The 14,225-nt window shown below is 50.4% G+C and overlaps 1 protein-coding gene across 4 annotated transcripts in view; it reads right to left on the bottom strand.

The window, feature by feature from the left end:
• Positions 1–14,225, bottom strand: part of NF2 (NF2, moesin-ezrin-radixin like (MERLIN) tumor suppressor) — a 47,405-nt gene that overhangs the window by 19,872 nt on the left and 13,308 nt on the right. For all 4 annotated transcript variants that reach the window (XM_048322758.1, XM_048322756.1, XM_048322759.1 and 1 more), the window contains exons 4-10: positions 12,685–12,768; positions 8,281–8,349; positions 8,053–8,135; positions 7,335–7,410; positions 6,973–7,107; positions 4,431–4,505; positions 2,806–2,919 (exon numbers count right to left, since the gene is read on the bottom strand). In XM_048322758.1, the coding sequence (XP_048178715.1) occupies positions 2,806–2,919; positions 4,431–4,505; positions 6,973–7,107; positions 7,335–7,410; positions 8,053–8,135; positions 8,281–8,349; positions 12,685–12,768 (636 nt within the window). The remainder of the gene's footprint in view (positions 1–2,805; positions 2,920–4,430; positions 4,506–6,972; positions 7,108–7,334; positions 7,411–8,052; positions 8,136–8,280; positions 8,350–12,684; positions 12,769–14,225) is intronic.

The following is a 14,225-nucleotide window of genomic DNA, read 5'->3' as shown; positions in this document are numbered from 1 at the left end:
GAACAGAATCATGGAATCACTCAGGTTGGAAAAGGCCTCCAAGATCATCAAGTCCGAATGCTCTCCCAGCACAGCCAAGGGCACTCCTAAACCGTGTCCCCAAGTGCCACATCCACACGTGTTTTAACCCTTCCAGGGATGGTGATTCCACCACTGCCCTGGGCAACCTGTTTGAAGCTCCCTTGAAAAGTGCCATTGCTGAGGCAATTCCCATCCTCTGCTCAGGCTGTCACTCACAGCACGGCCACAGAAGCTGCCTGCAGGTGGTGATGTCCCCAGACAGTGCCCTCCTAGGCTGAGTCACAGGGCAGAACAGGACAAGTGGGTCCCAAGATCTCCAGTTTAACTCTCTGGAGTGTCTTACAGCAGGACTGGGTTTAAGGACAGTCCGAGGGCATCTCCCAAACACCACAGCACGTGGCAGGAGGCTGAAGGACAGAGATAGCTGCTCCTTTTGATCAGATATCCAACCCAGCATCCTGGAACCTTCACTTCCATTCGTTTAGAGGGAGGTCACACAGAGTGCAACCACCTCTGGCAATTCCTGGATACAAGAAACCCTCTCCATTTGCAGGGAACAGCAATGCTTCTCCAGGAGAGGAAGATCCAAGCCACCAGGATCTGGCAGCTCTTCCCAGAAGATGCTGGCAGGGTTGCTGTGCCCAGGGATGGCCCCTCCACTAGCCAAGAGCCCAAGGGAGCCATTGGGCTAATTAACACACTGAGTTTAATCCCTCCATCCCACAGGGATGGGGCATTATAAATATCCACGCTGCAGCCAGGACAGGAGACCTGCTGGGTTTAATAAGGGAAGGAAGTGAGACAAGGCACATTTCTCTGCTCCTTGGACACCAGCTGTGCTCTGAAAGCGGGACGCCCACTGTTCCAACCGTTCTGCTTCCTTCTATTAAAGGTTCCCCTCATTAATTATCATTATGATCTGCATCCCGCTCAGGACTTCCATTAACAAGAATTCCTGATCTAAAAGGGCTTTCTGAAACCAGTTAACAACTGTGGATGCTGGGGAGGGAGGAGGGAGCAGGGCAGGAGCCTGACCTTTCCCACGGAGCCCAAGTGCTCTGGATTTGGGAGCTCACATGAAGCCATAAGCTGCTGCTCCCTCCCAGTGCCCTCTCCTTCCCAGTGCCCTCACCTCTCCCAGCAGCCCAAAGAAGCACAGGATCTGGTGTTATCCAAACACACCAAAAACTCACAGACTGTAAAACTTACAGACTCATGGAATCGTTACGGTTGGAAAGGCCCTCTAAGATCAAGCCCAACCATTATCCCAGCACTGCTGCGTACACCAAAACACCACATCCACTTTTGAACTCTTCCAGGGATGGTGATCCCACCAGTTCCCTGGGGAGCCCATTCCAATGCCTGACCACCCATCCCTGAAGCCTCCAGCACTTGGACACCATGCCACTCCTTCCAAGGAACCTTCTGCTCCATAAGGTCATGGCTTAGTGAACACGGCGGTGCTGGGTTGATGGTTGGAGATCTCAGTGTTTTACCAACCTTAATGTTCTATAGTGCCAACTCCTTCCTGACCAGAGGAATCCCTGTGGGAAGCACAAAGTCCCCCTTCCCCAGTGGAGCTTGTAGTGACTCAAGTCCTGTCTTCTCCTGCCACTCCACGAGCTCCAGGAGGGAGAACTGCCTCAGGAGGTACCTGAAGGACAAGTCCCATCCTATCTCCAGCCAAGCTGAGCACCTCAATACCACACAAACACCAAGAGAGGTGCCTCATGGAGCAGCCATGCCCCATTTCCAGGCCAGCTGAGCACCTCAGCACCACACAAACACCAAGAGAGGTGCCTCATGGAGCAGCCATGCCCCATTTCCAGGCCAGCTGAGCACCTCAGCACCACACAAACACCAAGAGAGGTGCCTCATGGAGCAGCCATGCCCCGTTTCCAGGCCAGCTGAGCACCTCAGCACCACACAAACACCAAGAGAGGTGCCTCATGGAGCAGCCATGCCCCGTTTCCAGGCCAGCTGAGCACCTCAGCACCACACAAACACCAAGAGAGGTGCCTCATGGAGCAGCCATGCCCCGTTTCCAGGCCAGCTGGGCACCTCCACCCCACACAAGCACCTCTGTGGCTGCACTCAAACCCAGTAAGGCACCAGACTCGTGAGCACAAGCCCCTGCTGGGTGCAGCGACTGCTCTGGCTTCTCCTGCTCCTCTCTGGTGGCTTCCCTGCCAAAGGGCCATTTATATTCCGAGCACCAGTGCTCAGATTAGCTGTGTGGGTTTCAGTGAGTAGAAAAGGTCTACGAGCAGAAAACAATGATTCATACAATTCAATTTGCTGATCTCTGCTCGTGGGCTCCACGCCGCTGCCTCTGCCGTGCCGTGCCGGCCGCCCGGGCTGACCCGTGGCACGGAGAGAGGCTAGTGTGGAATTAGCATTGCAGGCTGCACAGCCCGGAATGTCGGCGTGCATTCCATCACCCCGCAATTAGAAATGAGGCGAAGAGCTACGGCACAGCACAGCTCCCCCTCGCAGCCCCTGATGTACCAACTGTCCCAACACACATCTTGTCACTTGTAGATACCCAGGGCAGCTCTTTCCTCCTGTCCTCTCAGTTTTGTTCCCAAACTGGGGGCTGGACTCAGGCTGCTATCAACCTGCAGAGCCAAGCTGAGATGACTGGAGAACCGGGAGCAGGCTACTGAAACATGTTCAGCTGGACCTTCCCACAAAGCTGCTTTGACGCCGTTCCAGAGACCTGTCCTTCCCAAGCCCATCTGCATTTCTGATTTTGGCTCACTGGTTTTGGGACATGCGGCTCACCTGCTTCCTGGCCTTCTCCTCCCTGGCCTGTGCTTTCATCTGTTGGACCTCCAACGAGTCTGCCTTCCTCCTCCTCATGAAGAGGTCGTGGTTGCCAATGCACAGCTGAAGAATCTGTTCCAGTCAGGGGTGAAGAGCGGAGAGAAACAGCTGTACACATGATGGCGATGAGGTGGTTTGTATTCTTGACACACAAAAACACTAGAATTGCTTTGATTTGGTGCTTGTTAGTGCTTCCACCCACTGAGCTCCAACCCTGCGAGCTCTCACAGCCGTACGAGGGGCAGGGAGCCAGGTCCCACACCAAACACCAGCTCCTGGGTATAGCAGCTCTTTGCAGAGACCAATTTTCTGTGCCTCCAGCACAGCCTGGGTGTTGTTTTACACCCACCCTAAAAAGGCAAGAGGCCAAATAATAAAATAAAAATTGCTACAGCTCTGCCCGGTTCCCTGGTTCTCACTGCTCCCTTTCTTTAGGCTCAAGATGAACTTGCACCTTCTCCCCAGTGTATGTCTAAGGCACTGAGATTGAAAAATAAATTAAAAGGAAAAAAAAAAGGAAAACCACTTTCCATTTGGACAAACAGAAGGCTTATCAAAAAACTTACTTGGGCATCTCCAGATACCTTTGCTGAAGGGATTTGAGCCCCAGTGTGGGTCTCTCTCTGGTAAGGACCAGGGAGGTGGCAATGCTAGAGGAGGGTTAGCACAAGGTGGGCACACAGAGGAGTGAAAAGATTTTTTTGGCAATAAAAGCAGGGTTCTAAATTTGGATTCTTTTCTAAAGGACTGATTTACATGCTCTTCTTCCATTTCATAAAATCATGATCAGAATCATGGAATGGTTTGGGTTGGAAGGGACGTTAAAGCTCATCCAGTGCCACCCCTGCCATGGCAGGGACACCTTCCACCGTCCCAGGCTGCTCCAAGCCCCGTCCAACCTGGCCTTGGGCACTGCCAGGGATCCAGGGGCAGCCACAACCCAGGTAACAAATGGCATTTCCCAAGTCACAAATGACTGCTCTGGAGTCAGAGGAGCTTTCAGCACTATGAACCTGACGATGCAGGGAATGAGGAAGCCCCACTTCCTATGGCATGTGAAGCACAGCCAACAACCAGGACAGCAAAGGTCCCTGTGCGACCCAACAACGGATCCAAACCCAGAACATCAGCTAAAGCTGGTCTCCAACATGGACAGCTCAGTGCAGTCCATCCTTGTCCAAGCAGAGTGTCCTCAGAGGGGGAAAAGCCAGGACTCTGGTAAAGGTGTCCCCCAAAACAGGGAAAGCTACAACACAGGGCAGAATGGGAAAGATCCACAGGGGAAGAAAGAGGAACTGAGCAAAGCTGGGAGTTGTATTCACTAAGTGCTTCCGCTATTCAGGTCAGCTGAAAGGCAAGAGCTCCGAAAGGCAGCAAAAAACAGGGAAGGGGGAGAGGTTCTGTGGAGTAGCTTGTCTTGAGCCTCCCCCTTCCCTCCTTCAGCGAGCAGTAACTGCTACACCCCACCACAGCTACACAGCAGCAGCTCCCTCTCAGAGGAAAAGCCCCAAAAGCTCGTTGTCTCACGCTCTCTGCAGAACCCACTGCTGCAGGCAGTAAAAAAAGACTGTCTGTGCACTTACCAGCTTATTCACACGCAGCTTTGATGAATTGAATTTAAAAACATCAATCTTTTTGTCCAATGGCTTAATCGTAAACTGAAAAGGAAAAAATAAAGAGGGAGAGAGTTATCAGAGAGTGGTACATTTAATAAAAACGCAGCTATAAAATTCCTCCTGAAAGCTTTGGCTCAGAGCAGGTCAGCAGGGTCAGACACGCGGCTCAGAGCCGTCCCCGTGGCTCGGAGCCAAGCAAGAGGACTCGCATCAAAAGCAGCCAAGGAGACAACTGTTCCTCCAGTCAGGAGAACACGGGGGCCTCAGGTGCTGGCGTCCTCTGCAGAGAACCCTGCAGGGATGGGGGTTCAGCTCAGCACCTCCCCAGGCAAGGTGCTGCTCTCCTGGGAGCTGCAGGGAACACAGCAACCACAGCAGGAACTCAGGATGCTTCCAAAGGGAGGAAGAACCAGCTCAGCTGCCTGATGGAACCACAGAATCATTAAGGTTGGAAAAGCCCTCCAAGATCATCAAATTCAAGTGTCAACCCAACACCACTGTGTTCACCCTCAAACCATGTCCTCAAGTGCCACATCCACAAGTGTTTTGAACACTTTCCTTGGCAGCCTGGGCTAGGGTTTGACGAAGAAATTTTCCCTAATATCCAACTTAAACCTTCCCAGGCACAACCTGAGGCTGTTTCATCTCATCCTGTCACTTGTTAACTGGGAGAAGAGCCCGACTCCCATCTGGCTGCACTCTCCTGTCAGGGAGTTAAAAGGGCAGGAGAGCTGCATTAGGAACACAGCAAGGAGCTGCTGCCCTTCCAACACCTCCACTCAAAAGAGCTCCCCAGAAGAATTTTCCATGCATTTTCTTCTCCAGAACTCAGCTGTTCCCTAAGACATCCCCACAATTCAAACTATTATTCCCTGTCTCTAACTTGTATTTACACTCCATGTGCCAGCCAACCCCCTCTACCCATGGCCCGGCTTCACCCTCTCCAAAGCTCTCCCACAGTGGCTCTCTTGAGAGGAGAGTGGTGGCACAAATCCCTCAAGAGTTTTGGTAATGAAGCCCTGGGACGGCGAGAAGCCTCTGCACTATCAAAAGGGTACTTGAAGAGATGGAGTGCTCTGCAAGATGGCATTTTTTAGGAGACATGCACATATTCCATCACTCCCCCACACGCTACAGAAATAACGGGCTGAGGAGCTGGAGCAGACAGAGTGTGTCCATTAGAGTGGGAGATCTGTCAATACACGGCCCTGCCTGCAAAGGGCCCTGCCCTGGCACTGCCTCGCTCTGGCAGTTTAAGAGCCAATCTTTTAAGACTTTCACAAAAGCAGACGTGCATGAACGTCCCTGGATTCAGGCTCCAGCAGAGCCCCCAGCAGTCACTGAGAGCAGCAGCAGGAACGTGCTGGGAGAGGAGTTTCAGCTCCATGTGAACAGTCCATCTTTGTTAGGAGGGATAACCCCCAGTGTGGTGTTGGCAGAGCTGCTGTTCCCAGCTCTCGGCCCTGCTTGTATCAGGTCAGGCCTGCTCGTGGGCACCTGGTTACACAGATGACTGGCTGATGGAAAGGGTCCGTCTTTTACCCCGAGAGAGCTCTGCTACAGTCCTGTGGCAAGGCCTGCTTATGGAGGGGTCAGTCCCTGGATTCTGGGGAGCTCCCACTGCACTGTCACAGGCAGGGAAGCTTCGGAAGTCACTCAGTGCTGGGCTTTTTGCAGTCGTGAAGCTCTTTAAGGAGTAAAGCAAGTGGAGGCAATTCCAGCACGGATTTACTGCTTATAAAACTTCACAAGACATGCAATAAACGCAGCTGATGAGAAACCTTTAGCTGCTTCCCTGATCAATATCATGTTTAGATTAGAAAACCATTTTTAATTAAGAAGTTAATTCTCTTCCTTACCATGAAGGCAGCTGGTTTCTTTGAGCAGCTCTCTCAGACTTAAAAAGGAGCTGCTCAGTCCCCCCTCCACAGCCAATTGCACTTCTGTTCTCAGTTAGGTTTGGGGGCCAACAATCCCAAAGACCCATATTTAGACTGGATTTAATAAGTAACTATCCAACAGCAGGCTTAAATTGCTCAACATCCTAAAAAGATTTCAGCTGCTATGCCAAGCCCAGCAGCCTGAAACCCAAGATGATGTAATGAGATGGCAAGAGCTCTTCTCCCCAGGAATACATCTCCCTGTATTCCCTAATACAGAATATATCCACAGTAATAAATACTGTAATATATTCAGTAAAGAAGAGATTTTAACTTCTGAACTCTGGTATTTGGGCTAAGCACATCAACAGCAATTTGGGGTTTTTGAAAAGATTATTACATAGAAGGTTTGAAACCAAAGAGGAGAAGCAGCTCTGCAGTGACCCCTTGCACGCCCACTCCTGCAAGGTTTCAGGAAGGCTTGGAGTAAGGTTTCAGCTGGAGGAGTTGAGCTGCCCTTAGCTAAGCTGGTGAGAGCAAGCACAGCAGACAGAGAAGCCAAGAGAAATCATTTTAAATCCCAGTTGTGTTCTTACTGCTCTCAGGGAGGAGGTGAGACACATCCATACCTCTTTATCGCTGTAGGAGATATTCCGGATCTCATTCCACGGGAAGGAGATTTTAGGGGTCAACCTGTTGTCCGGGTCGTAAATGTGAAGACCCAAGGCATCAACTCCAAGGAGCAGCTCTGTGCCTTTTTTATTCTGCATGAGGAAAGGAAAGAGCAGGAATCACTGCGAGGGTCAGACATGAACCACTGTCTCCTCCTCAGCCAGCCCTGAGCAGTGACCCAGCACTGGGTACCAGGAGCTGCTGCCTCCCCTCAGCACAGCTGGGGCTCCCCAAAGTGCCACCTCCCAGCTCTCCTGGCTCTCCAGGAGATGGAGATGACACTGGCAGGAAAACAGGAGCCCCAACCCACCCAACTCACCCTGATGGCAAAATAGTTCACGCCATACATCTCCAGGTCCTGGGCTATCTTCAGATACTCCATTTCAGCTTCATCTCTGTAGGGCAGGAACAGCGTTTGGGAGGATCAGAGAGGGACACGGCTGCTCCTGCTGATCCTAAGCACTCACCAGGCTTTAAAGCCTGGACTGTCTCTATCACACAGGTCAATCCTGTCTTTGCTGGCAAGATCAATAAAGTCCAAGAGCAAATCCCACTCTGCAGTTGCCAGAATGTGAGTGGCTGCTGAGATGCAGCACTCCAGGCCTGGCTTTGTTCACCTCCCAATCCCTTCAGCATAAATAGGAAATCCCTGGCTGGGATGCCACTGTTTCACATCCATGGCTTTAGGTTTATCCCCCAAGAGGAGCATTTTGCCACCTGAGGCAGCCATACAGAGTTTGAATCCCTATTTCTTCTCCCAGCCCCAGAAGCCCCCTGATCCCCAATGCAGGTGAGTCCTTACTTTGCATCATTCCTAAATTCTCTCAAGGGCCCTGACAGCAACCAGGGGACAGCAGGGCACATGCAGAGCCATCAGCAAAAGCTCTGAGCTCTTCCCAAGGCTGCTGCAGAGATGTGCTGGGATTATCCTGCTGGCAGAGCTCATCCAGAGCCTGCCCAAGCTCCCCAAAGGCCAGTGACTTCCCAGGGGAGGGGACTGGCCCTGGCCCTGCCCCAGCACAGCAGCACAGGCTCACCTCGCTCTGCCCCGGTGCTCGGCGTACCAGGCTGTTATCCTTTCCTCCCACATCTCTGGAGTCATCTGGTACAGGTTTATTACCTGGGATAGATGGGAGACACAGACCAGGTCACAGTGCTGCTCCTGGCTCAGCAAGAAAGCCAAAACCACCAAGACAGGTCCCAGCAACACATCCAGCCTCAAGACAGCTTGGACACCGACTCCCCGGCTCCGCTGAGCTCCTTACCCGCTTGGGAAGCAATTCCTCCTGTGCCAGGAAGCCTCTCTTGTGGACGTTGGGATCGTAGTCACCGTACTGGGAAGAAGCACAGACACAGTGCCCACCCCACGTTAACAACAAGGGCAAGTCAAACACTTCAGCCCCTCACAGCCACCCCTGAGAGACAGCAAACACGGCCTGCTCACCCCTCCACCCCACGAGCAGAGAACCTGCTGCTCTCTAAGCTGGATAACCTGGCTTTCTTTGTCATTTCATTGCCAAGAGAAACAAAGAGCTTCCTTCTCATCATGCAGCAGAGGTGGGAGCAGAGCAAAACTTCCCACCATCACAGAATCATTAAGGTTGGAAAAGGTCTCCAAGATCAAGTCCAGCCTGTGACTGAACACCCCTAAGGTCCTCAAGAGCTCCGTTTTGGACACTTCCAGGGATGGTGACTCTACCATTTCCCACAGCTTCAGTTGATGACCATCACCAGTTGATGTCCACGCTGAACTAGATGATGGTTGTCTATTCTATTCTCATTATCATGCCCTAATTAACACTTCCCCCAACACAGGGCAAGATTCTACAGCTGAGAGGTCCTTGTGGTTCCACAGGTAGTGGAACAAGGAAACAAGCCATGGACAAAGACCTGTCCCCAAAAATTGATGGATAGCAGCAATCCAGGTTAGGCAGATGGCAGTTCCTCTGCCACTGCTCATCACCCTAATGAATAAATATCAAAAAAATTAGAGGAGTTTGACAGACTCCTCTCAGGCAGGTGGTGGCTCTTCTGTCAGAGGGTCTGTTGCTCAACTGGGTCATGGAATCCAATTCAGATTTGTTAAGTGCATCCACTAATTACTGGTATTTGTTTAGATTTACATCTCTTTGAGCAGCATATAAAGTGACTGAGAAAGAAAACCGCTTATTAACAGATTGAAGAGCCGCGTGTCCCTGCGGTGCATGTGAAAATGAATTTACCTCCTGCATGGCCTCAGAGGGCTGGCAAACGGCTCCTCCAACAACGCAGCAAGTTCAGGAGGAGAGGAACAAAGCATGTGAGGCAAGTACACAGAGTGCTGTGACTTCCACTCACCTGGCAACCAGGACTTCTGCAGTGACACAGGTGGCAGTCCCCGACTGCACGAGACACGGCACCCTTTGCTCAAGCCACTCATTCTGCAAGCAAGGCAGCCCTTCCCTCCCTGCTTTTCCAAGCAACCTCAGCTCAGGAAGTGCAAAATGGTGCCAATTTTTAAACCCAAGACCAAGAGGCATTCGGTGGTCATGTAACAAGTCAGGAGGCTTTTCCTCTCAGCCACCTTTTCGTGCCAGGACCATCGCATCGTGCACCGAAACCAGAGCTCAGCATCAGAAGTCTACACACATCCCACCTCTCCGCTTGGGAGACAACACGTGGGGATTAAAGACACAAATATTGATCTGGAGCCAATGCAGATGCGAAGGGAGCATGTAACAACAACCTACCCTGACTCAGACTTCAATTAATAGAACAAAACCAGCCCGGATTTCATCCAGGAGGGTGCTGAGCAGCAGTAACTCTGTCTTCCAAGGTCTTGGAGCTCCTCAGGATGCAGCACTTTGCAGGTACACGGCCCTTGAGCCCCCCCTCGAAGGAAGCAGCACTAAAAACGTGGCACTGTTGAAGGAAACAACTCCAATAACCTTGGACAGGCAGCAGGTGAATCATTTTTAGGTGATGAAAATAATAGCAAATAGGATTAACACGATTATTTTCTGTTGTGATCTTCCACGGAGATCCAAGACTAAGTATGGATTATGTGACTTTTCATGTGCTGAAAAATACTGCCGTGTCCCAGAGGAATATTTGTACTGAGAGGGGAGTCTGGATGAGAACATTAATTATTCACAAGTCAAAAATCAACAAATGGCTTAAGTATTGCAGAATTTGTTGGCTCAAATGATTTTGCAAACGTACTTTCTAAAGGCCTTTTCAATTAAATCATTACTTTCAAACTGTCATGGAATTTCAGCTCCTGTTAATTGAACTGTATGATTAATATTCATGATTGGGCATGGAATTGCCTTTACCACGATCACGCGCCTGGCTTAGATTGTTGGATAAACACAGGCACGCTCAGCTCCAAATTAACACCAAGTATTGCTTGTTTTGGGGAAAAACAATAATAATTAAAGAGCTGTTTGCTGTGCTACGAGATCTGAAGTGCTGAGAGAGTTGCAGCACGGCATTTAAGGGGCAAAAAATAGAAGAACCTCCTGGATGTTCCCAATTTTTTTTTTTCCTGTTGATCCCACGTCTTTCCCAGCTATTTAAAACCTGAACCACCTCCAACCTCTGAAAGCAGTGTGGGTGGTTTGAACAGGGCTGGAGGGGAAAGCACATAGTAATTCCCCAAATGAACACAACGAGAGGGAAATAAATAAGCTGTTATTTTTATGACCCCCCTGTTTCCTTTGCTGTCTCAGGTTGGTGTGGATGGACCAGCAGCACCTGGCTGTCAGTAAGTGGCTGTTGGATGCACACACACTGCTGTGTCAGGCTATTATGCCCCTAATCATGCAAATCAGCACGTTATTAGTGAAATTACTGTGCTGACTGCCTGCTTTCTTGTCCAGGAAGGACATCATGATCCTATTTAACTGGAAGGAGATGACCTGCAACATCTTTCTTCCCGGTTCCCTATCAAAGATGTGCTTTCAGCTTTCGCTTTTGCCGGGAATGAAAGCGCAGGGGGAATCCCAGGCTGGAGGGGCAGCAAGGAAAGGGATGTCTGAAGAAAAGCCCATTAGTGAAGAGCAGAAAAGTCATCCCTCCTCCACCTTCTCCTGATCTCAGCACGGTCAGAACTGCTCTGACCCCATGTGACCTCCTCCCAACGCCCCAGGACGTCCAAGGTGCCAAGAGGACAAAGGGGATGGCACAACCGACCTGCACCAAGTCACAGCCTGTTCCCGAGCACGTGAGCAGGAGCTGTCCTGGCCAAGAGGTAACAGAGCTCAGTATTTACCCAACGTTTATTCATCTTGGCAGCAGGAAAAGTCATTGCCTACATATCCTCAGCTCAGGTCAATGGAGAGAAAGCCAAGAAATGTTTACTCATGCACTCTAATAAGAGTGATGAATGTTTCACAATAACAGAAACATTTCTAAAAGCAACTTTTCTTTTCCTAGCTCATGAGTCTCTTGAACAAAACATGGTTTCATCAATACTCTGACTATGAGGAGAAAACACCAATTTCTAGTAAATCCAAACACTTACCATCAAAGAACATGGCACCCAGGGTTCTATTATGAGGAAAATTATATGGCCATAGGGAAAAAACCATTCTGGATCAGGCCCTCTCTTCAGACAACAGGGCCAAGCCCCCTCTCCTGCACTGCCAGCAAAGGTGGCCCCACAGACCTGCTCCTCCTAAACCTCTCCACAGCCGTGCTCCTCAAGGACAGCTGGAGTCACCAGACCCAGGGCATGGCCACCTGCCTGCGGTCCTGTGAGCCAAAGCCTCCCAAAATCCCATCAGAGTCAGAACCAACGTGAGCTGCAGCGATAACGTGGCTGGGCTGTGCTCAGACTGCAGTCGCTCCTCGCCCAAAGACAAGATCTTCGCACACATGAACTGGAGCTGAGCTCCTGGAGCTGTTAATGGAGCAGCAGCACATGTTGTGCATACACAGGCAGCAATTATGTCCCCCACTGCAAGAATGTGCTGGCTTTTGAACCCTGGGCTGCTCCTTCCATCCCAGGAATCTCTGCCCTGGGCAAGCTGTCCAAGGCTGCACACTCCAAAGTGGAGAACAGTGTCCTCTGGAATAAATCCTCAGCAAAACACCCACTCTGGGCCCAGAGCAGAACCCAGCAGAGCAACAAGGACAACTCAATGAACGCCGACTTTTCCCTCTGTCTGGTGAGGCCAAGCAGCCAAGGTCAGACCCAAGATAAAGGGAGAAGCCAGGAAATGCCCTTTCACAGTGCAATAAAATGGATGTGGCAAGCTCCAGCCCTGAAATAAAGTCATTCTCATGATGACAGGTACTCTGGGGGAGCAGTGGAGCTGGGGGTCCCACAGCTGGCTTGCCTCTGGCTACAGTGGCAAAAGCACGGAGGAGATCCAAAAAACCTCAGGCTCAGGGAATTCACCTGCTCCAGCAGTAAGCCACACTCAAGCAGGTTCAGCAGCTCATGAGCTGAGCATTTGCTAAAGAGTCCTAGAAAGAGAAAGCAAAAAACCCATCCAATGTCTGGAGGTAGCCAGGAAGCAGCCATGTGGAGAAGGCAGCAGTGCTGGTGTAGCCCCCTCACTTCCCAAGCTTTCACAGCTTTCCCTGCCTTCCCTTTCCCCAGGAAGTGGCTCCACCACAAAGCACCTGGCTTCCCTGGAGCAACATCACCCCAGCAGACCCTTGGAGCATCCCTTGGTGCCTACCTTGGCTTGGACAGCATAAGAGGCCAGCAGGACAGAGGCTTCAGGAGGACAGAAGATCTTCTCATCCAAAATCTGCTTCTTCACCTGCACACAGAGCAGCAAAGGACAGATAACACACGTTTAGTGGAGCACAGCAGAGCATGACTGTCACAGCAGATGGCTGCAGTTTGTTTCAACTCGAGCTGTCAACCACACAGAGTTAACAATTTTCCTAACACTAATCACAGTCCAGGCCCAGGAAGTCTCTGGCGGCTCCGAAGGGCTCAGGCTTTCACAGACCACCTTTCTCAGACAGCTTGGTGAGAAGAGCTAAATTTATATGTGAAAAATGACAGCACCTCTATCCTGTTGCTAAATGCAAGGGGGGGGAAAAGCCTTGCATGTAAACACAGCGATAAAACCTCTTAAGGCATATGCTAGGGATTGATAGCACATCCAGCCACGCTGCTAAATAAAAGAGCAGCTTGCAGCCGAGTCTCTGAGCACTGCAAGCTTTGCTCTGGGACATTCAGGCCTCATTGTGAGTCAGTGCTCACCTGTGCTGGAGGCCAGTTCCTCGGATCCCAGCACGGAGAGCTGCGGGTCACCTCCGTGGCAGAGCTTTTAGCAGCAGGCAGAGCCCTGTGCGAGCTCCCAGGAGAGCCAACGTGCAGGTCCCCGAAGCCACACGGGGCTTTACTTCCCTGGCTTCTGTGCATTAAAAAATTAAACCTGTCATGTTCGATATTTTTTGGGTTGGCACACTTAATTTTCCTGATTAAAGATAGGGGGGGAAAAAAAAACAGTAAAAAAAGCCTCCGATTTCCTGGGAGGCTTAGATGGATTGTAAGAGATGCAGGAACATCAATTTGAATTTATAACGTGCTTTGAGTCCTCAAAGTTGGGTACAACATAATCACAGCAGATATTCTGCTGCATCAAGATAAAAACAGGAGAGTTTACAAGCTTAGATGTGCTCCTGTTTCCCAAATGCATTCAGGAGCCCAGGCTCCTCTCAGCACAGAAATCCCAGCAGCAAAGTCATGGTCTGCATTTAGAAAATGCAGCTTGAATGGCTTTTCCTCTCTGATTTTCCTTCTCAAAGATGCCAACAGCATTTCTCCTCACCGTGGATAAAGCTCCTGGCAAATGAGGCATTTAGAAATAACCCTACAGGGACACCAGTGCACGAGACAAAGCTTGGAAATTAACAGCAATACTTTGCATTTAGAACACTTTTGGCTCTGGAGAAAAAAGATGGACTTTGGAAGAGTGAGGAGCATCAAATGGCTGGTGGGCTCACTTGGAAAGGGCAGGACACCCTCCAGGCTGCAGTGGTATTCCCAAATTCAGGTTGCCTCGACTTCAGTGTAAGGAACATAAGAATGAGTGACTTTTAAAAAATTTTTATCATTTATCTTCAAATTAACAGCCACAGAGCAGCTGAAGCATCCCAGTGAATACCCATAGGTCTGTCTAGGAGTTCTCTATTCCCTGTAACTGTGCTTGACACAACTCTTCAGAGGAAAAATGTGTCAGAAAATGGATTTTGTGGCGGAAAA

This window comes from Corvus hawaiiensis, chromosome 18, assembly GCF_020740725.1.
Source record: "Corvus hawaiiensis isolate bCorHaw1 chromosome 18, bCorHaw1.pri.cur, whole genome shotgun sequence".
Lineage (NCBI taxonomy): Eukaryota > Metazoa > Chordata > Aves > Passeriformes > Corvidae > Corvus > Corvus hawaiiensis.
The sequence above is the reverse complement of the archived record's forward strand: the minus strand, read 5'-3'. Positions and strand labels throughout refer to the sequence as shown.